This window comes from Juglans microcarpa x Juglans regia, chromosome 5D, assembly GCF_004785595.1.
Source record: "Juglans microcarpa x Juglans regia isolate MS1-56 chromosome 5D, Jm3101_v1.0, whole genome shotgun sequence".
Lineage (NCBI taxonomy): Eukaryota > Viridiplantae > Streptophyta > Magnoliopsida > Fagales > Juglandaceae > Juglans > Juglans microcarpa x Juglans regia.
Genome location: NC_054602.1, coordinates 31,875,752 through 31,897,020, shown reverse-complemented (window position 1 = coordinate 31,897,020; position 21,269 = coordinate 31,875,752). Strand labels below are relative to the sequence as shown.

The window sequence follows — 21,269 nt, the reverse complement described above, 5'->3', positions numbered from 1 at the left end:
TATGAATTTTATCGAAAAAAAAAAATTATTCTACGTTATCCAAAAGGTTGGGTTCGTACTTCGTAGTGCCGATCCAAACTTTCAACTAGGTTATAGTGGGCCCCCAAACCCACTGGAATCCTAGAGATTTATCAAATCCCACCTTTCACCATTTTCAAATCCGCGACCACTTACGATGTGACCGGTTACCGGTGGCTGGAGTTTGCTTTGATAAAGCTATTTTGATTCGTGTATATTGTTCGTTGGTTTTATCCGGACGAAACGCCACTCAAAACTGAAAAGCTCAAGCTCTCTCTCTCTCTCTCTCTCTCTCTCTCTGTGCTGGTTTTCTTTTGCTCCGATCACATCCGTTTTCTACGGACACAAGAAAAAGACATGGAGTCCAACGAATTTGAACATCTTCTTATATCTCTGATTTGACGTTCTGACTCAGTACTACTTTCTACTAGGTAAGTTAGAGCCATCAGGTTGTCTGACCTTTTGAACCCTTTTTCTGTCTGTTTGGTTCGTTGCCAGAATTCCAGTGGAAAAGTGTAGTGTTACCAAGCCCCACGGTTGTGTTAATTTTTTTTGCTTTAGTTTCTCAGCATCCAAACGGAGATTCCTCTTTTGTTTACTTGTGTGTTTTGTGACTGGAGCAGTTTAACTTGGCTCTTCTCGCTTCGTGAGCAGCCGAGTGAATTGCAATACATGCTCCACTCTGCTTGTACCAGTGACTTCGTGCTTTAGTAGACTCAAAAGTTTACCTTGTTTAAGGTTCTTATTTCCGGATAATCAGGCTCTGTTGAAGCTTTTCCTGTCCTCCTAAAATACCACCACATCGTGAACCTTCCGCGTTCTTTGTAAAAAAGTCTGACAAATTTCATGGCATACTCAGTCCAAAAAGTCCATAAATTTGTTCTTAGTGTTTTCCAACCGTTGTAAAATACCAATCACATAAAGTCTGCAACTTGATCTCTGAGAGTGAGGGGAGTTTTCGCGATGGGCCTTTTGCTTATTGGGTCAACGGGGCCTCCAATAAAACGACGGGCAGGTTTGAGGATAAAACAGGCGGGGCGAGGTTCATACAGTGGCAGCTAGGGGGAAGCTTTTCCCCATGTGATAATCTGTCTGAGTTTTCTGTTGGTATTAATTGACCTTTGTAAATTCCTTGAGAGCCAGCCAAAGTAATGGGGACTACTGCTTTGAGACAGTTGTTGAAGAGTCTCTGCAGCAACTCATATTGGAAATATGCGGTATTTTGGAAGCTTGAGCATCACGGCCAAATGTAAGTTTCTCTTCATGTACTTATTTCTGACTTGGGGTTTTTGAAATTAGGTTCTTTTTAGATTTATGGGGTCTTTGTCTTAATTTTGAAACTTCACCACCCCCCCCCCCTTCTCTCTCTCTCTCTCTCTCTCTCTCTCTCTCTCTCTCTCTCTCTCTCTCTTCCTTCTCCTATCTGTCCATGTATGATATAAATTGTGAAGCGTGTTTAAATATTTCAAAGAAATGTAGTGTTTTTACGCAATATTGAAATGGAACGACTAGAAGTAGTGAGCATAGATGAGGACTTGAATGCAATGGCTATAATTTAGGCGCATGGGACTTGGTTTTTAGTTTTGACACCTTCAGAACAAATGTAAACAGTTGTGATTAGTCCACTGGACTTCCATTGATTCAAACCTCTAACAGCCGTAGTCATTTGAGCATGTGGTCTTTGCAGGCCCAATTTCTTATCATACGTAATTGATTATTTTGAGTAAAATAAGATCTGTAAGACGTCATTTTAAATTGATCTTTTGAAGATGAGGAAATTACATTAGTTGGTCGGTTCTGGTTTGTTTGTTCTTTTCTTTCTGATGGTACCATGAATCAAGTCGGGCTAGTTTGGTTACACAAAACCAAACTATCTCATCTCATCTCATATAATCGTAACAAATTTTCTAACCTCCCACACAAAATAAAATAAATAATTTAACTTTTTCAAATCTCAAAACAAAAATAATATTAAAAAGTAATATTATAACAATATTTTATTCAACTTCCAACAAAACATCTCATCTCATCTAAATTGTGTAACTAAACGAGGCGAATGTTTACTGTAACTTATCCGTTGCTCAAACTTTCTGAAAGACTTATCTGTTGCTCCAACTTTCTTAAAGACTTATATTTACTAGGAGATTAAGTTGTTTACTGAATGTTTTGTGTAAGTTATGAATGTATGAATCTAGTCATGTCTCCTGTATGATGTTAGTTTCCTTGATATTTCAGGATTTTGAGCTGGGAAGATGGGTACTGTGGTTCTAAAAAAACAAGAGAACCTCTGGAGAATATCTCAGATGACATTAACTATGAAAATGTAAATGAGATATTTTCAACATGTGAAATGATCATAGGTGATGATGATGGCATCACTGCAATGGGATATCCATTTGGACTAACTGTAGCTAGCATGCCATCTCGTCAATATGCCATGGGAGAAGGGTACTAACTTGAGCTTTTCCCTTACCAGTAAAGAACTACGTACTTTTTGCCTTACTCTCCAGTGTAATTCAGTGCATATATTTTTACCAAATGTGTCTTCAGGAATATGATATGAAGCATACCCTAATTTTTTGTTTGAGGCTTCTTTTATATCAGACATTGAGTTTTTAAAGTATTTATAATTGACCCTGGATTTATTAAAATTCACCAGGATTGTTGGTGAAGTTGCATATACAAGGAGCCATTGCTGGGTTCTCTCTGAAAATACTTATACTAGCGAATTCAACTCTAAGTTAGTTGCTGAGGTGAGTTTCTAATAATATTATAATAATAGTAAATTTAAAAGGAAAAAAAATTTGTTGATGGTTCCGACGATACTGGACAGAATATCTCACAAATGTATTTTTTTTTTCTTTGATAGTATCCAGATGAATGGCTACTTCAATTTGCAGCAGGTATCAAGGTAACTTCATTCTGAATTATACCATACCAACAAATCTGTTCTATTTGTTTTCACCTGGATAGCCTTGAGTGTGCCACTGCACCCATTATGCTAACTTGCAATTTGGTGTTTCAAATTTCACATATTATTATTTCCGAATGATTGAAGAGTTGATTATTTGCATTTGAGCAGACTATTCTGTTGGTTCCTGTACTTCCACATGGAGTTCTACAGCTTGGCTCATTGGACTGGGTGCGTATTTATTCTCAACTGATATGTTGTACTATAATGGGAGTTCCCTTCACAAAAAAAGTCACTCTAGTACCAACTTTTAGTGTTGTCACGTGTTGTTCTATTTGTTAACCTCCATATGAAGTAGTGATGTAAATGATATATAACTTAAGCCTAAGGGGTTCAACCTCCCCCAAAATAGAAAAAGAGAGAAATGTTCCTCAGGTGACTTTTACCTCTGTGTTGGTAAATCTGATGCATTCCTGTGGCTTTGTCAATTTTCATCTTATGTGGGGCATTCTTCTCCAGGTTCCTGAAGACCTGGCTATGGTCGCATATGTCAAAGATAGATTCAACACCCTTCACAATGTTGCAGGGATTAATGTACCACTCACTTCAAATGGAGACATGCAACCTCAAACTTCATCACCACTAATGTCTGGTGTCGTGGAGAACATAGGGGAGGCCTCAGACTTAACCGTTAACCCTCTGAAGGCTGAGGATTTTAAAGCTTTTGACCACGTTAGATTCAATAAAAACAAATTGTCAACTTTAAATGTAGTGCCAGTGTTGATGGTTCAAGATGCTGTTCAAGTATCTGAAACAAATATTCCAAGAATGGTCAGTGCTGCAAGCAAAAATGTGAGTGGTCTTCCACCAAATAGCATCCTTGGTATATCAACCCCTCCATGCCAATCTATAAATGCTAGCCAGTTAGAAATGTCAGAGGCTAAGCTGTTTGGATTCTCCTGTCTGGAAGAATCAGAGGCTTATCCTCAATTTAACAGCTCCAAGTTGGGAGGTTTTGAAGAACCCTCCCGTGGAATCAATCCTTTGTGCAACGGATTAATGACATTTGGAGACACAAGGGCTAACGATACAGAACATAAAAGTGCTAGCAGTTTCACTAGCCACCCCGTAGATTCTGAGCTACACAAAGCACTTCGACCACCTTTCCAGAATCATGCCATTAAACACATGCCGGACACATCTTTCTCTATAGGGGATCCATGTAGAAGCACAAGTTTAACTCGCAAAATAGATCTCTTTGATGTTAGCAGTCTATCACGGTTTTCTAAAGGTGATGATGCAGATTATCTCTTGGAAGCTATAGTTGCTAGTGTGTCTAGCTGTTTAGATGATACTTCAACTAATAGATTCAAAAGTGCTAGCTCATCTACAACGTTGTTGGGACAAGGTGCCAATTCCTTCGAGTCACAGAATCAATCTGATCCAAGAGTCTTAATGAATGATGATTCAACTCCATGGAGCCATTTTAGATCTTCGTTTGTTTCCAGGGACAGAAGTGGCATTTCTGGTTCAGTTTCTTCCAATAATACGAGGAACAAGTTGACTAATAAAGAGCAGCAAGAAAAATGCAAGGGCTCCACAGAGCCTATGAGGCGAACCAAGCTGTCCAATGCCATCAAAAGACGAGCTAAAATTGGTGAAAGCCAAAGGACAAGACCAAGGGACAGGCAGATGATCCAGGATCGGCTGAAGGAGCTCCGACAACTTGTCCCAAATGGTGCAAAGGTGAGTGCAGTCTCAGGGTGAGCATTTGTCACTTGTATGTTTTCTCATCCTGTCTAATTCTAGTGTGAGCCGTATTTTATGTGCATTCAGTGCAGCATTGATAGTCTCTTAGACCGAGCAGTGAAGCATATGCTGCATTTAAGAAGTGTAAACAACCAATCTGAGAAATTGAGGCAATTGGAAAATCGAAAGGTATGCGATGTCTGCTTGTATCTGTCAAATTGTTTATATCAACTACCCATATAAACAGTTACTAAAAAAAAAAAAAAAAAAAAAAAAAGAGTTCCAATTATTATATTCAGATAAAAGATATCATCTAATGGATTTAGTTCATTGGAATCTATTGGAATCGCATATTTTGGGTGGATAACAAACAATTTCTACTTTGGCAACATATGCAAGCATTAGGAAAAAGGGTGACTTCTCTGAATATGGATCAACGGATTGCTTTTGGGTGGATCTGTAAGGTGTTTCTTATGCTGAAAACGCTTGTCATAGATTAGAATAAAATTTAGAGTATATAGGCTATGTTTATACAGTTTTAACATAGAATAGGAGAGACTCCATGCTTATTTAGTTGACTACTATGACTGCATTTTAACATGAATGATTTGACAGAATTCATATAATCCTTGAGGACAATTGTGGGGGGGGGGAAGGAAGCTTGGTTGGGATTTGGACTGATGTTGCATATTGCAAATTATAGGGGTGTTTGCAAGCCTCTTGAAACGTTTATCAATATACACGTACTTTATTACTTATACAAACAATATATATATAGATATATATATTATTTGTTAATCATCAGAGATTATAAATTAAAGGTAGTTGAATCAGTTATGAAACCAGCCTACTAAGGTCATGTATAAGCTGGAAGTAAAGAAGCAGAATTGAAGCGCTATGCAGGTGGCTGACCAAGAGAACAGGGGATCATCTGGAACGAAAAATGGGTGTCAAAATGGGACCAGCTGGGCTTTTGAATTTGGCGATGGACTTCAATCATGTCCCATAGTTGTGGAAGACCTTGAATATCCAGGACACATGCTGATAGAGGTCTTTACCATCATCAGAATGAATATTAATATACCCAAAGTCATTGCTTGGATACGAACTTGATTAAAAACTTTTTTTTTGCCAATTGCAGATGCTATGCAATGAACGTGGGCTCTTCCTGGAGATCGCCCAGGTGATTCGAAGTTTGGAGTTCACCATCTTGAAGGGTGCAGTCGACTACCGTTCGAACAATGCCTGGGCATGTTTCATCGTCGAGGTAATTATCTGTACAAATCAGGTCTTAACGACGAGTGCCACATATTTTTCTCAAACACTACATCTGTAATGTGCACAGGGTCCGAAAGGCTTTCATAGGATGGATATGTTCTGGCCTCTCATGCATCTTTGGCAGTGCAAAAGGAACCCCATCTCGAGCAAGTTTTGATACAATATTTCTTTGATGTAAATCGTGTAATGGTTTTATTTTCTAAAGGCCAAACAGTTGCATTGGCGCTAGATAGCTTCATCTTCCAGAGTCTTTGCATTACATGGCAAATTAGTAGTCACAGGTCTAACCCACTCTGTGAAGTATCAAGTGTAGGGATTATTGTACGTGTATGCAAACAAGACTTTTATTAAGCACATCATACATTTAAAAAAAAACAAGTGTACAACTAAATGAGAGCTCTGACCGATCTACCATCCTAATAAAGTGAGAACCATCCAAACAAAACTGTCAACCATTTGTCCTCAGTTTACAATTTTGAAACTTAAAGGGATCTTTCAGCCAGCAGAAGTGTGTGCCACCAGCCACATGCGACATTTTTGGGCCTATAACCATTGATTGAAACTTGGAAAGGAGTGTTTCGATCTACGGAGTCGCCAAGGCCGAGCTGCAAGCAAGCAGAAGATAAAGGTCAATGCAACAATAAGATACTGAAAGTTTATATGGTTCAATACTTCATGAACAACTTGCCTGGCCGTATTTGTTCCATCCCCAGCTGAATAGTTGGCCGTCGTCTTCAAGAAACACAAACACATATCAAAGTAAGAGTCTTTTAATATCAGGCTTTGTTTGACCTCATATTTGGCTAAAGAACTTGCATGATACTAACACTCCCAAGTTAGATAGCACATTTATGAACGCTATAACTACTACAATTTGGATAACTTGTGTTATTCAACCTAAATGTCATAGATAAGGTCTGTAAATCTTATGTTTATTTCCAACTTCAGCATGATGCTATTCCTATCACTCGTTGTGACAACCAATGCATGCACGATGACATGGTAACCTTACAGGATATCCTCTATAATTTTATTTTCCACTCGATTTCTTTCTTTCATTGATCAAGCATAATATAAATGACTTGTTCAAGCCACTTTGTTGCAGTTGGAAAAAATCAAACCTGTTAGTAAAGCAGTGTGTCGTGCGCCACAAGATACTATTTTGGCATGCTTACTCTTGAGACTTGGAGCTTCCAATAGCTTAGGTAGACTCTGAAGCAGAAGAAGGAATCCTTTAGCTTGTTATATGATAAACCAGTAACCATTGGAAATAGATTCGAGTTAGACAAATGCCACAACATAGGCCCGCCAATATATTGCACACATTGGTGCTAAGATAATATGCATTTTAATGATACATAAATGAAAATGCAATATGTTGATTGGTGTGAATCATTGAATATCCCATGAAAGGTAGGAAAGAATTTGGGCTTAGCTTCTGCATCATATTGCTAGTGACCAAGATGGTTCATCGTAGCAGAACCTGACAGTCACCTATTAATTGACAAGCAGCTCATCTGATTAACTGGTTCTGGGATGTACCTCATCCTGGTCACCTTCAGTACCCAACTGTCCAAACTGATTCCCACCGAAGGCATATCCACGTCCGTCGGCAGATATACATATGGTATGCCAGAGTCCAGCAGCAACTCTTTCCACTTGGGTACCCGATAAAGAAGAAACATAAGTTGGCCTGAGCTGGTCATCTGTACTTCCTTGCCCACACTGAACAAGAAGAATCCACACCAGAAAAAAAAAAAAAAAGAAAAAAGAAAAAACTATTTAAGGTATTGACTTGAAGCAACAATAGAACAAAGAGATTAAAAAAAAACGTGAAAACTCTAAATTAAGCTGAAGATGAATGTGCATTCAGCAAACACAAAAACTAGGATAGCTCTCAAGCTAAACTGCAATGCAAAAAATTCTTCCATCGCAATTTCTTAAGTTCACAATTCTATTATCAGGTAGTCGTTTCTAAAACATAAAAAGGCCAACGATGGTAGACTGGACTGCCATTAACTAAGCCATCTCTGCCAAGCCTAATCTAGATGAAAGGCTTTCATCAAATACTTTTTAGCTAGATATAGTGGCGTGGACAGTACCACATAGTGCAAAAAAGACCATCAGACTAAATGCAAGACAGTTCACTCAGTTAGGGATTTGGAGCCACAGAAAGCTCACCTGTCCATGAAGCCCCCAGCCAAATGTAAGTAGTTTCCCAGCATCTATGATTGAAAAAGAGGATGAGCGAAGAGACAAAAAGTAAGTCAAATAGTAGCCAAGAAAAAAATGCTTAGCAAATGGTCAGTTAACATATCTACTAAGTACATTGAATCAATATAGCCAATTAAGAATGCAGATGATAGACTATGTTAATAGCTATGCAATGAGATCAACAAGTCCAACTAAAAAAAACTGCCTGATTCTCAACTTGAACCATGTCTAGAATCCAATCAAATTCATGTAGGGGATTACAGTTGAAGAAGTGTCTTTGAGATAGGCCATGGAAAAGATGTACAGCGCTTTGACCACTATAAAACTAACCATGGAATTCTGACCTGTTATCACTGCACTATGCCGACCTCCACAAGCAATTCCTTTCACGTGGCTTCCAAGAACCTTAGAAACCTCTGTTGATGAGCTCATGCTTTCTTTCCCTGAAGCAGACTGCTCGATACATTGTATGATGTGAGGAGTAGCCACCGTCTTTACCCGAATGCCCAAACCTAGCTGCCCGTCGCCTCCATAGCCCCAACCCCACACCTGTCCCACATCTGAAAAACTTTGGAAAAAACAGGAAGCATCAACTGTCTTGCTTTACATCAAAAATCTTCCATAGCTTCGTGCTTCATACAACCTACAAAACTACGTAGTGTGACCACAAAGAACTGACAACCACACCTGAGACCATAAGCAAACTTGTGCTGGTGATACAAGACACAAGTGGATTTACCTGACAGTGCTAATGTGTGGCGCCCACCAGCAGCAACAGTGATGATCCTGACTCCAACACCCAAATTTACCAGACATGGCGATGCTGTGAAAAAATCATCCCCAGAGCTATCAGATTCTTGCTTGGCTAGTGATATTTTCCTCCGCTTCCCAATTTCCTCTCCCTTCTGTTTCTTACCAACATGAGATATTGCGCCACCAATCATATTTGAGTGTTGATCCTTTGCACTCACTGCAAAATAGGGCAATTTCCTTATTTACTCTAGAAACAACGGAAAGGTCCACTGTTTGTTTTGTTACAGTACAAGTAAAAGAAATCACATTGGTCATTTAGTTGTGAATTTTGTTTCCCAGTAGTATCCTTTTGTAAACTTCCCCCAATAACCAAATCATGCACAATTGTTTCAGATGGAACACACTCCTTCCAGCCCCAAGTGTATACGCCACCTGTCTCTGTACATCAAGAAAAAAAATTCAGATTAGCAACACTGTTTGAATTGAAAACGAGATTGTGGGAGATCTGTTCATCCTTGATATCGTGAGATCGCCAAGCCATTATTAAAGAGTGTAACCATGACTAATTCTAGTTCATGTATATTACATTTTCCCTTCAAATGCCATCCAAAAACAAAAAGGGCAGCCATTATCCATGAATTTATCTTCAAAGCACATAATTGTTGTTAAGCACATTATTATTGCTAGGTCTTGCCCATATTGAACAGTCATAGCATTTTCCCTCTATGATTCCTGTTTCTATTTCTCAATCACCACACCAAGCTTGGCCTTTCTAGAGATATATCAGACAGCCACTAGTGATGCCAAATATCATTGATAAGACCAGACCCAGATCCAAGCCAGCTTAATAGGCGCCAATGACTCAATTGAAGGCAAATACCCACTACCAACAAGGCAACACTGAGCAGGTGTACCTGAGGCATCACAAAAAGGATGAAGAGGACAATGTCCCATATCATGCTATACCAGGGACATTCAAACCAGAATAACAGAGGATGTACGTTCACTCGTTCTGTATGGGAGAAGCACCTGCATACCATAAATCTGCTGCTTTCCCCGCTTCCCAAGTCTATTGACGCTCAATGGCAGAAACGGATATCCATCAAAAGACAAGGCAGACAGTCATTGCCTATACGATATCACCTAAATACGATATCACCTAACAAGGTAATGACATCTAATATAAAGCACCTCATAAGGGAAGCAGAAATAAAGAAGTCATATACGGAGTATTCAGGTATCAACAACTCTGTCATTTTACATTTTCTAATATTTACACTGAGCTATCTGTGGCAGAGTAAAGAGAACCTCCTAGATCGTTGACTGACTGGACAGTCGGAGGACGCCCCTGAAATACCACCAGGGTCGCCTCTTTCACTATTTCGCAGGAAACTCGTCCCAACTTCAGCCCAAGGTTAGTAGGCCCATCAGACCAGAAGATTACTAAGGGTTTAGCCAGAAATAGTTATAGAGCTCCATCAGTGCACAGAGGCAAGCCGGTGTAAACCTATGTATAGTTGTTTGCATTCTCCTTCACAATGAATGTTTAAGATAATTTTCTTCTCTCTATGTCCGAATTCCAAAGTACTGGAAGTAAGAGTGTACCTGTGACTGAAGCACAATGGGCCCAACCAGCAGCTGCCTTCACCACAGCAGCCTCAGTGGGGAGAGGAAAAGGCTCTGGAGTTTCCTTCACAAGGTGTTGCAGTAGATATTAGATGAAAAATCAATTCGAGAGGGTAAAACCAACACATAATTTCATTAGGTAGAAGATCACATCATTACCCCATGCTTCCCTGAAGTCAAATAGCTTTGAACTTCATCATTTACCGAGCCCCACGTTATGAGCTTCCCCGTCTCTGGTACATAACGACATATCACTCACAATAAAATTGCAAGAAATCCAAAGAAAAACGCAAAATAAGAGCATCCCATATAGCAAGCAGAACTCAAAGCCGAGACCTTTGCAATAAACAAAATTACATATACACAATTATCTCCTTCGATGTAATAATTTATCAAAATCATTACAATAAAAAGCAAAGAAGAGCAAGAGAATAGAACTAGAATAAACGGAATCAAATCTAAGACTCCAATCGGATATTGCTAAACCAAAACCATAAGCTCAACTTAGTAGAACAGAAGAACAAAAGGGAAAAAAAAAAGTACACTTTCCCCAGATGCACTTCGGATCGATTTAGAAATGAATTTGAACTTCGGGTCAAGATTTTAGTGTAATCAGATCGTAATGAGATTGCCATTATTGTGTTTTGTGCTTTGATAATACGAACTTGATAAGCGTGATTAGCAAAAACAAAATGACGACATGAAACTCAACGGAGATGGAGATTCAACCAGAGATGGCCATTGAGAATCCACAACCACCACCACAAACATCCTTCCACGCTTCTACACCGCCTTCTGGAAGCCGAACCAGAACCGGAGAAAGTATCGGAGATTTCTCCGGCGAAGCTCCCGGTATATATCCCCACATATACACCATCGCTTCTTTACATTCCTCCATATCCTGACACTCTTCTCTTACACTTCCATTCATTGTGAAGGCTTCAAATTTTCAATCTCTGTCTCTCTCTCTCTCTCTCTCTCTCTTTTCTATGCCGGGAGGGTTTGGGGCGTATCATTTCCGAGGACACAGCGTATGCCACGTAGGAAGTCCACGTGGTTCTCTGAACCACGTGGAGCGATCGGAGCCGCGAAGAAGGATTACATTTTTCTGAAGCGGGAAGTTTCTGGAAGATGAACTTTCCTGCCTCGCGTTCGAAGCTTTTACATAAAGTGTTTGACACGTGGTGGGGGCCCATACCCAATTTTATATTTTATGGGCTTTAAAGTAATATTTTGTTTAAATCGTTTCTGCCGATTCTGCGTGGCTTCACGCTGGACACCGAATCTATCGCAGGCTACCTACTGCGTTGTTGCGTGGCACTTTTATAACCGTTAACATTAAGATCCTTTTCATGGACGGTCAGGAACTGCCACGACGCCATAAAGTTAGGCTAAATTTTGTTTTGGAAATTCCATTTTTATATTGTTTCGAAATGACACCTGTCAAAATAATATTTTTCAAATAATTATTATATTTAATTATTAATATGTGTAAATAACGCATCTAATAAAATATTTATATTATATAATTTAATTTGAAAGAGAAATTTAAAATTTGAATCTTACAAATCAAATCTTATTATTTAAGTGAGACAGATTGTGTGTTCTACATACTCACTTAAGAATAAAAACTCTTTTTTTAACTCTATTTCTTCTAATATTAATTTTATAGGTGTGGCTTGGATTAAATTTTCATCAGAATTAAAAACTAGACTATTGAATGTGAAACTTTTATCTTATGGTTAGAAGGACACGCATCTAATATTTAATAAGTCTAATCTCAACGAGAGAACTAAATCCAAATTTGCCCTAATTTTAGTACTATATACTTTCAAAGCAAAATGCAACTATTAAGTAGCCTAAATGTATGTTTGGGATTCTAGTGAGAAATATAACTTATAGTTTTAGTGCTTATAGTTTAAATAATAAGTTCTACTATTAAAAAATTATTTATTGTTTGATAACCATATGTTTAAAATACTTTAAAAAACGTTATATTTGTTTGGAAACAAATTAAAAAAATATTTTTTGAGGTAGAAATGATATAACAAATCATTTGATTTTTTGAAAATTATAATCATATCATTGAAAGTTTGAAAGTTGTACTTTAATATATATATATATATATATTATTCAAACAACCTAATTTTTTTATTAAAGAATTTTTAAACCTATTTAATCACTTTTTAAGATTTCTAATGCAACTCCAAATAGGCGGTAAGTGCATTAGCAAGATACACCTTAGGAAATGGCTTATTTAATTGTCTCTCCATTGAATGTATTATTTAACTACACACCTATCTTTGTTTTGAGTCACCAACTCCGTCGGAATCACTTTCCTTGAACTCGATTATTCAAACACCCTCTTTTCTAGCTATTATCTTCGTTGAATGTTATATTCATTCAACCATGACTAATGTGGGATATGATGATTGATCAACCATGACTTTGTTGCATTTTTTTAGTAATTATATGGTATCAACTTGTTTATAAATAAACTTATCAGCATAAAATAGTTCATCTAAATTGTTCTTCCCCACACAGTGACTAGATTATATCATCATGATCAGTTCATGACAAGATCATCATTTTTCTAAAGAAAATGTTAAAATTATATTCGAGTCCCATTGTATGATGTAAAACAACCCATCATTATTATTATTATTATTTTTTAATTATTTGGAGAGGGGGTCAAACCCAAGACTTCCATGTTGAAGGTTTGGATGTTATGCCATCATCATATGTCTTTGGCGACCCATTATAACTCGAACTTTCTATTTATTCTTTACGTTTTTAACGATAACTCATCTAAAGGCTAAATGATGGTGTCACGTCATGGCAATGAAATGTGAGTATGGCAGAGGAGAAAGTATATATATAGTATTGGCTTTTTCAAATACTATTAATGTGTGATGATTATTTCCAGAGAACTCTACATATTTTTATTTATGTTTTACTATATTAAGCTTTCCTATTATTAGTCTGAGTTGGAAGTTGTATTTTTGTTTTAAATGAATTTTGTGAGTCTCTATGTAAGCTTATAAAAGCATGATCAATGGAAGATGAATAGCAAAACCATAGTATCAATATGTGAACTAAAATGGTTGAGGTTTCTCAAGTAACTTCTCTATTTTCTTTGTTTTGCTTCCTTGTTTAAAACCAACAATTGGCATCAGAGCTAACCAGGTTCATCTAAGGGTCGAAAATGGCTACCTTTGAAGTATCAACATCTGTTCCTATTTTCAGTGACGAAAGTTATGATTATTGGAGCATCAAAATGAAGACTTTTTTCATCTCCCAAGATTTGTGGGATGTAGTGAAAAATGGGGTGACAGTTCTAGCAGTAGGAGTTTCGGATTCAACTCAATCTAAGCAAAAAACTACCAAAGATGCAAAGGCATTGTTCATCCTACAACATACTATGTCTTAATCAATCTTTCCAAGATTGATGAGGGTTGAAACTTCAAAGGCAGTATGGGAGATTCTGCAGACAGTATTTCAAGGAAATATTAAGGTAAAAATTTTCAAGCTTCAAGACTTTAGAAGGGAGTTTGAAAACTTAAAAATGAAGGAATCCGAAGCAGTAAAATAATATGGTTCCAGATTAATTGAATTAGTTAATCAGATACGTGCCCATGGTGAAAAGGTGACTGATCAAAGGATTGTTCAAAAGATTTTGATTAGTTTACCCAAGAAGTACGATCATGTAGTAGCAGCTATTGAAGAATCTAAAGACTTACAGACCTTATCAGTTACTGAGTTAATAGATTCTCTTCAAGCCCATGAACAAAGATTGGCTAGAAGGAATGATGGTTCTTTGGAGCATGCATTTCAATCAAAAGTGAATCTGAAAAACAAAAAAACAAAAGATTATAAAAAGAAGCCTTAAAAGGATTACAAGAATTCTGATCAAGCTCAAAAGGAAAGCAAGATGAAGGGAAAAATGGGTGAATTTCCTCCCTGTGGTATATGCAAGAAAACAAACTACTTAGAAAAAAATTGTTATCATGCCGAGAAGCCACAATGCTGGAATTGTAAAAAATTTGGGCACATGGAAAAGGATTGCAGGTATAATAATAATCTGCAAGCAAATTATTTAGAAGAAAATGAGGAAAATGAGCATTTATTCTTTGCATGCCAAGCCCTCACTCAAGAAAAGAAGATCTGGTTCATAGACTGTGGATGTAGCAATCATATGGCAACTAATGAGGCTATCTTCACTGGTCTGGACACTTCTATCAAAACCAAAGTTAAGAAGGGTAATGGTGAACTTGTTGAAGCTAGAGGTAGAGACATAGTGGCCATCTCGACCAAGAAAGGTACAAAATTCATCAAGGATGTATTGCTGGTTCCATCCCTTGATCAAAACCTGTTGAGTGTAGGCCAAATGATGGAAAATGGTTACTCCTTGTGCTTTGAAAATAATATATGCAGAATATTTGATGAAAAGAGTAAGATGGAACTAGCTGAAATGAAAATGGGGAGGCGCATGAATTTTTCCATTCAATGGAATTTTCCTAATGCTATGGTGGCAATTATAGATGAACCAGATTGTGGCATCAAAGATTTGGCCACTACAATCTTAATTCATTGAGATTAATGCATCAAAAGGAGATGATGAAGGATCTACCTCTCTTAGAAAAAGAGACACCAGTGTGTGAAGGGTGCTTGGTTGGAAAACATCACAAACTTCCATTTCCATCAGAAAGCAGTTGGAGAGCCAAAGAGACGCTGCAACTTGTCCATACTGATGTCTGTGGTCCAATGAAGACTTCAACCCATAAGCATTGTAGGTACTTCATTCTTTTCATAGATTATTTTACTAGAATGATTTGGGTTTATTTCCTACATGAAAAATCTGAAGTTTTTGGGGTTTTTAAGAAGTTCAAACTGCTAGTAAAGAAGCAGTCTGGCCATAAAATCAAATCTTTAAGGAGTGATCAAGGTAGTGAATATAACTCTAAAGGATGGAGTATCCGAAAGGAAGAATAGGACAGTGATGGAAATGGCTAGATGCATGCTACATGAGAAAAAATTACCCAAAGATTTTTGAGGTGAAGTAGTGAACACTGCTGTGTTCTTGCTTAATCGATTGCCTACAAAATCAGTTGAAAATCAGACACCATTTGAAGCTTGGAGTGGGATAAAACCCTCTGTCAGCTTTCTAAGGGTGTTTGGTTGTATATGTTACACCCATGTCCCATCTTAGAAAAGAATCAAACTTGAAGAGAAGACTGAAAGAGGTGTATTTGTGGGTTATAGTTCAGTTTCAAAGGGTTTTCGGATTTTCAATTTGGAAACTAGAAAGCTAGTTGTGAGCAGAGATGTAAAGTTCAATGCAGATGCATTTTGGGATTGCGAAGTTGAGAAAGTTGTTCAACCAAGAGTTGAGATATCAATTCAACCATTGAATGAGATGGAAGAAGAAGAAGTTGAAGCTAAAACAAGTGATATTCATCAAACTCACACAGAAAGTCCTATAGCTACTCAAGTATTTTCTGATGACAGTGAAGAAGAGTTAACTCCTAAATCTCCAATAAGAAGAACAAGATTTCTTAGTGAAGTATACGAGCATTGTAATTATGCTACACTTGAACCAAATAGCTTTGCAGCAGCTTCAAAGGAGGAAGTTTGGCAGAAAGCTATGAGAGAAGAAATCAGAATGATAGAGAAAAATAAAAGCTAGGAGTTGGTTTCTTTACTAGCAAATAAAGAAGTTATTAGAGTAAAATGGATTTATAAGACTAAATTAAATCCGGATGGCTCTATCTTGAAGCATAAAGTAAGGTTGGTTGTCAAGGGGTATACGCAGCAACATGGAATCGATTACAATGAAACATTTGCTCCTGTTGCAAGGATGGATACCATTAGAGCCTTAGTTTCACTTGTTGCTCAAAAAGGTTGGAAAGTTTTGCAATTGGATGTGATATCAACATTCTTAAATGGGGTGTTGGAAGAAGAGGTTTTTGTGGATCAACCCGAGGGGTTTGAGAAAGAAGAAGGCAAAGTCTATCAACTGAAAAAGGCTTTGTATGGATTAAAACAGGCACCAAGGGCCTGGTATGGGAGAATCGATCAATATTTTATTGAGCAAGGCTTCAGGAGGAGCAATAGTGAGCCTACATTATACATAAAGTCTCAAAACAGTAATGATTTGATCATTGTATCTCTTTATGTCGATGATTTGGTTTTTACTGGAAGCAATGTTGAAATGATAAATTTTAAAAGAGAAATGATGGCAAGTTTTGAGATGAGTGACTTAGGAAATATGCATTATTTCCTAGGCATGGAAGTGAGTCAAGAGGCTGAGGGAATTTTCTGTTCTAAAAAAAAAATACTCTGAAGATCTTTTAAGAAGGTTTAACATGGCAAGTTGCAAATTAGTGGGAATCCCATTAATTCCTAATGAGAAGTTGAAAAAGGATGATGGTGGAAAGAAAGTAGATGCATCGATTTATAGAAGTCTTGTGGGAAGTTTGCTGTATCTGTGCAATACCAGACCAAATATCCTGTATGCTACTAGTTTGCTCTCAAGATTTATGCAATGTCCTAGTAAAATTCATCTTAGAACAGCCAAGAGAATTCTGAGATACCTGCAAGGAACTATCAATTTTGGTATTTGGTATAGAAAAAATCAAATACTAAATTGGTAGGATTTACAGATAGTGATTGGGTAGGTTCTTGTGATGATCTAAGATGCACTTCAGGCTACTGTTTCAGTTTAGGATCAGCTATATTTTCCTAGAGTTCAAAAAAGCAAAGTAATGTGGCACAATCTACTGTAGAAGCAGAGTGTGTGGCAGCTACAGGTTGTGCAAACCAAGCTATTTGGTTGAGAAGAATACTTGAAGATATGGGAGAAAAACAGTTGGGATCTACTGAAATTATATGTGTTAATAAATCGACTATAGCCATTGCCAAGAATCCTATCCAACACAATAGAACTAAACATATTGCTATCGAATATCATTTCTTGCGTGAAGTTGAATCAAATGGTAAGATTGCTTTGAAGTTCTGTAGAACAGAAGAGTAACTAGCTGATATATTCACAAAAGCACTCTCAAGAGACAAGTTTCAGTTTCTTAGATCACAACTTGGAGTTGCTGGAAATCACGTGAAGGAGGAGTATTAACGTGTGATTATTATTTCCAGAGAACTCATATTTCTATATATGTTTTACTATATTAAGCTTTCCTATTATTAGTCTGAGTTGGAAGTTGTATTTCTGTTTTAAATGAATTTTGTGAGTCTCTATGTAAGCTTATAAAAGCATGATCAATGGAAGATGAATAGCAGAACCATAGTATCAATCTGTGAACTAAAAGGGTTGAGGTTTCTCAAGTAACTTCTTTGTTTTCTCTGTTTTGCTTCCTTGTTTAAAACCAACAAATACACAGTTTAAATGAACTGAAAGCCATACATGACATTCAACAAAGAATGTTTATAAGTGGCTTATTAGTCTTAATTACAACAACATAAAAATCACCAATAATTATTGCTTGTTTGCCCATGTTTTTTGCAGTATAGACTACTACGTACGAGCAACTTATTATTACTTTAACACGATCGAGGATGCCAGCATTGCAAAGCAAGTAAAAGCTTGCTGCAGGTTGAGAATGCATACATACATTAATGAGTTCGATCGCTAGAAACCAGTCACGGTGTATCCTCCATCGACACAAATTACTTGGCCGGTGACGTATGAAGCAGCAGGAAGGCAAAGGAACGCCACCACTGTTGAGACCTCATTTGGCTCTGCTAGACGACCAAGAGGAGTTCGAGAAATTGTGTTTTCATATCCAGCAGAACGAAGAGCATCCTGATGCAAAATGGGATCATTTAAACCATTAATTATTACTCCGACGTTTTTGCTAATTAATGGTATGATTTTTATGCTGAAATATTTTGAACATTTCAACGAAAAAAGACCGCCTCGAGTTCTTGTCTGAATTTGAACAATTTTAAGTGAAAATATAAACACATCATGAACAACTTTAAGTGAAAAAGATAAACACATCATGAAGTGGGTTTTACAACATTTATATTACATTGTTTTTACAATTTAGCCTCTTTTTTTCTTCAAATAAGATGAGATGAGATGAAAATTGAAAGTTGAATAAAATATTGTTGGAATATATTTTTTTAATATTATTTTTATTTTGAGATTTGAAAAAATTGAAATGTTTATTTTATTTTGTGTGAAAATTTAAAAAATGTGTAATGATTAGATGATATAAGATAAGATGAATTAAAAAGTTTTGTAAAAGTGAACAAGGCCTTATAAACAAGGGAGACATTGCATGTATGTGGCCCGCTAACATGTGTATCTTTTTTCTCTCAGGCTTTACATGTAGGTATATATCACTTGATAATATATTATTTTTCTCTCCCTAGTATACTTGAATTGTGGGGATCTTGATCTTCATTCAACCATTCAGATCAGGAGGCATACTAAAATACTAACATGAAACAATATCATAATGAAATTCACATTGAGATAGGGGATGGATGGGAGATATTACAGGGGGTATATCCCGGGTCCTGACTGCCCACGGTGCAACAGCGTTCGAGCGAATATGGTCCTTTGCCCATTCACAAGCCAAGTTCTTTGTTAATTGGTTGATTGCTCCTGAAAATTAGCAGGGATAACAAAATCAAATATATCTGAGAACAAGAACAAGAACAAGACATGTTTTCTCATCTTTCTTTTCTTTCTATCTTGTTCGATCGATCCTTAATATATATCATGCAAATTAATAACGTGCCTTTGGATGCTGCATAGCCTGAAACTTTAGGTAGAGCTATGACACCAGCGATGGAGGATACGAACACAATACTTCCAGCTCCTGATGCTTTCAGAAGTGGGTGTGAAAGTTGGCAAAGATGGTAGGGAGACTCAACGTTGGCACCCATTACAGCCGAGTAATCTTCTAGAGTATGCTGTATAGCGTCTTTGAGCATCCATGCTGCAGCATTGTTTACCTAACGCGTGCATGCATGCAGCAAATTTAAATTGAAGGATGAGTACTGTGAACACAAATCATAACAAGCTAAACAAGGCTATGTTTAAAAGCTGCCTTAAGGTGCATGCCAACCAAGGTATTGGTAGAGTTTTACGTACACAACTTTTATTAAACCCATTTTTACAAGAAAATTCATTTTAAAAAAAAAAAAAAAGTTATTTGTTATCTTTCCTTTGTCTATCAATCACTTAATACCGTATCAGTCATTCGATGATGAAAATGATAATAGTTAAAAAAAATGATAAATAATATTTTAACATTTTTTATGAAGTAATTAATATATTATTATGATAATTAATTGTAAAACTGAATGATGCTACTCATCATCTCATATTATATACTTTAAAATTATTTTTTATTATTTTATTTTATTCTACTCTTATTAAATTTATTAAGTTGTTCGACTTATCATCTATACATCATATACTTGTTATAGGAAAAAAAATTAAAATAGATATGATGTGTGGTGTGTATACAGGAATGATAAGTAAAATTATTCATATAAAATAATTTTGTCTATGTTATTATTCTACAAAGAAATATAAAAAACGATGAGAAAATGAAGAAACTTTTAAAATCATATCCATTGGTACTGTCCTGAACATGTCCGCATCCTTGGAATCTTATCCGGAATTATCTATTTGCTAGTCATTGGACGAAGAGTCCAAGTGCAGAAGCTAAGATGCAGAGTAAAGATAGTGTTTGCTTCCTCAGAAAATAATTAAAGAATTATGCAGACCCAACAAAAAATGGGAGAAAAGAAAATAAAAGAAGATGGAAAAAACAAAAAGAAAATAGAGAGAAAAGAAAAGGAGGAAATTTACAAAGATGTCGAGCCTGCCACCAAAAACAGAGGATACAGTCTCGATGAGCTTCTCCCTCTGGGATCTGGAGGTGAGGTCACAAACTGAACTTGTTACTTTGAACCCTTTAAGTTCCCATTCTCTTACTCTCTCATTGAGCTCTGTTTGGTTACGGGAACAAGTATGAACTTCCGCCCCAAGTCCAGCCAGCTCTTCTACTATGGCATATCTGAGTAATTCCATCTCCAGATTCAATCAACATATATAATTCGATTGCAGAATACTGAAAAATACAAAAAATCTCAGAGGAGAGAGAGAGAGAGAGAGAGAGAGAGAGAGAGAGAGAGAGATGAATGGAGAAGCTAACCCAATGCCTTTGGTTCCACCGGTGACAAGGGCGGTCTTGCCCTTGAGAGACCATCTCGGGTCTCTGAAACTGGGCTCTGCCTCCGCCATGTTTTTGCTTCTGCTATTCTTCTCAGCCTCTAGCTTTGAAGTAGTCAAGAGGCAAATGCCGTGGAGTTAAGAGAGGTGTTCATGAGTTAAGTCCATTTATAAACTTGTTTTTCCAATTAACTGAAATGATCTTTGACTTTCTTCAAAATAATTGCACTGTCTGCCAATCATAGCGAAGACATGATCACGCCAGTCATTGCAGAACTATCTCCTCGGAGATCCTTTCTACATATTGAGGCATTGACTTTCTCTTCTCCAAATATGAAGAGAGACATCTCTTGCGGGTTTTCCTGCCAAATTAGATTGTTTTTATAGCTAGATAGTTACATTGGACTGACTTGGTTGGATTTTAAAGGATTCTAAGACTTTAAAATCCAAATTTCTTGTTCGGATTACATATTAAAATATGAGAAATGTTTTATTTACAAAGAGATTTCA

General features: G+C 36.9%; 3 protein-coding genes across 9 annotated transcripts; 1 reads left to right on the top strand and 2 right to left on the bottom strand.

Annotated features, from left to right (window-relative positions):
* The first annotated feature begins 247 nt into the window (after nt 1–247).
* LOC121266602 (transcription factor LHW-like) lies at nt 248–6,215 on the top strand. Of its 3 annotated transcripts, XM_041170477.1 has the most exons (10): nt 250–1,267; nt 2,254–2,466; nt 2,678–2,771; nt 2,888–2,929; nt 3,101–3,160; nt 3,449–4,675; nt 4,766–4,867; nt 5,582–5,728; nt 5,820–5,945; nt 6,024–6,215. In XM_041170477.1, the coding sequence occupies exons 1-10, from the start codon at nt 1,170–1,172 to the stop codon at nt 6,111–6,113; spliced, it is 2,199 nt and encodes a 732-aa protein (XP_041026411.1). In that variant the 5' UTR covers nt 250–1,169; the 3' UTR covers nt 6,114–6,215. The 3 variants fall into 3 exon arrangements, with proteins under 3 accessions (XP_041026412.1, XP_041026413.1, XP_041026411.1); XM_041170478.1 differs by lacking the exons at nt 5,820–5,945; nt 6,024–6,215 and having other exon boundaries at nt 248–1,267; nt 5,525–5,722; XM_041170479.1 differs by lacking the exons at nt 5,820–5,945; nt 6,024–6,215 and having other exon boundaries at nt 248–1,267; nt 5,513–5,722.
* Nucleotides 6,216–6,380: 165 nt separating this feature from the next.
* On the bottom strand, nt 6,381–11,657 carry LOC121266603 (ultraviolet-B receptor UVR8-like). 4 transcript variants are annotated; one of them, XM_041170481.1, is made up of 11 exons: nt 11,279–11,657; nt 10,709–10,782; nt 10,529–10,613; nt 9,230–9,361; nt 8,910–9,140; nt 8,515–8,730; nt 8,138–8,175; nt 7,499–7,681; nt 7,078–7,168; nt 6,645–6,688; nt 6,381–6,561 (listed from the first exon to the last, which is right to left on the bottom strand). In XM_041170481.1, exons 1-11 carry the CDS (start codon nt 11,478–11,480, stop codon nt 6,439–6,441), a joined length of 1,419 nt encoding a protein of 472 aa, XP_041026415.1. In that variant the 5' UTR covers nt 11,481–11,657; the 3' UTR covers nt 6,381–6,438. The 4 variants fall into 4 exon arrangements, with proteins under 4 accessions (XP_041026415.1, XP_041026417.1, XP_041026414.1 ...); XM_041170483.1 differs by having other exon boundaries at nt 8,138–8,181; nt 9,194–9,361; nt 11,279–11,656; XM_041170480.1 differs by having other exon boundaries at nt 8,138–8,181; nt 11,279–11,653.
* Nucleotides 11,658–17,946: 6,289 nt separating this feature from the next.
* Nucleotides 17,947–21,009, bottom strand: LOC121266604 (tropinone reductase homolog At2g29360-like). 2 transcript variants are annotated; one of them, XM_041170485.1, is made up of 5 exons: nt 20,743–21,009; nt 20,397–20,604; nt 19,315–19,531; nt 19,072–19,178; nt 17,947–18,368 (listed from the first exon to the last, which is right to left on the bottom strand). In XM_041170485.1, the coding sequence occupies exons 1-5, from the start codon at nt 20,829–20,831 to the stop codon at nt 18,195–18,197; spliced, it is 795 nt and encodes a 264-aa protein (XP_041026419.1). In that variant the 5' UTR covers nt 20,832–21,009; the 3' UTR covers nt 17,947–18,194. The 2 variants fall into 2 exon arrangements, with proteins under 2 accessions (XP_041026419.1, XP_041026420.1); XM_041170486.1 differs by having other exon boundaries at nt 19,315–19,527; nt 20,393–20,604; nt 20,743–20,977.
* Between the last annotated feature and the right edge of the window lie 260 nt (nt 21,010–21,269).

Coding starts and splice junctions, on each gene's coding strand:
- LOC121266602 (XM_041170477.1), top strand. CDS start 1,170: ATGGGGACTACTGCTTTGAGACAGTTGTTGAAGAGTCTCTGCAGCAAC. Junction 2,772..2,887: donor ACTCTAAGTTAGTTGCTGAG/GTGAGTTTCTAA, acceptor TTTCTTTGATAG/TATCCAGATGAATGGCTACT. Junction 5,946..6,023: donor GGGCATGTTTCATCGTCGAG/GTAATTATCTGT, acceptor TAATGTGCACAG/GGTCCGAAAGGCTTTCATAG.
- LOC121266603 (XM_041170483.1), bottom strand. CDS start 11,480: ATGAATGGAAGTGTAAGAGAAGAGTGTCAGGATATGGAGGAATGTAAA. Junction 8,731..8,909: donor CCACACATTAGCACTGTCAG/GTAAATCCACTT, acceptor AAAGTTTTTCAG/ATGTGGGACAGGTGTGGGGT. Junction 6,562..6,644: donor GATGGAACAAATACGGCCAG/GCAAGTTGTTCA, acceptor GCTTGCTTGCAG/CTCGGCCTTGGCGACTCCGT.
- LOC121266604 (XM_041170485.1), bottom strand. CDS start 20,831: ATGGCGGAGGCAGAGCCCAGTTTCAGAGACCCGAGATGGTCTCTCAAG. Junction 20,605..20,742: donor GGTGGAACCAAAGGCATTGG/GTTAGCTTCTCC, acceptor GGAATTACTCAG/ATATGCCATAGTAGAAGAGC. Junction 18,369..19,071: donor GGACCCGGGATATACCCCCT/GTAATATCTCCC, acceptor ATTTTGCATCAG/GATGCTCTTCGTTCTGCTGG.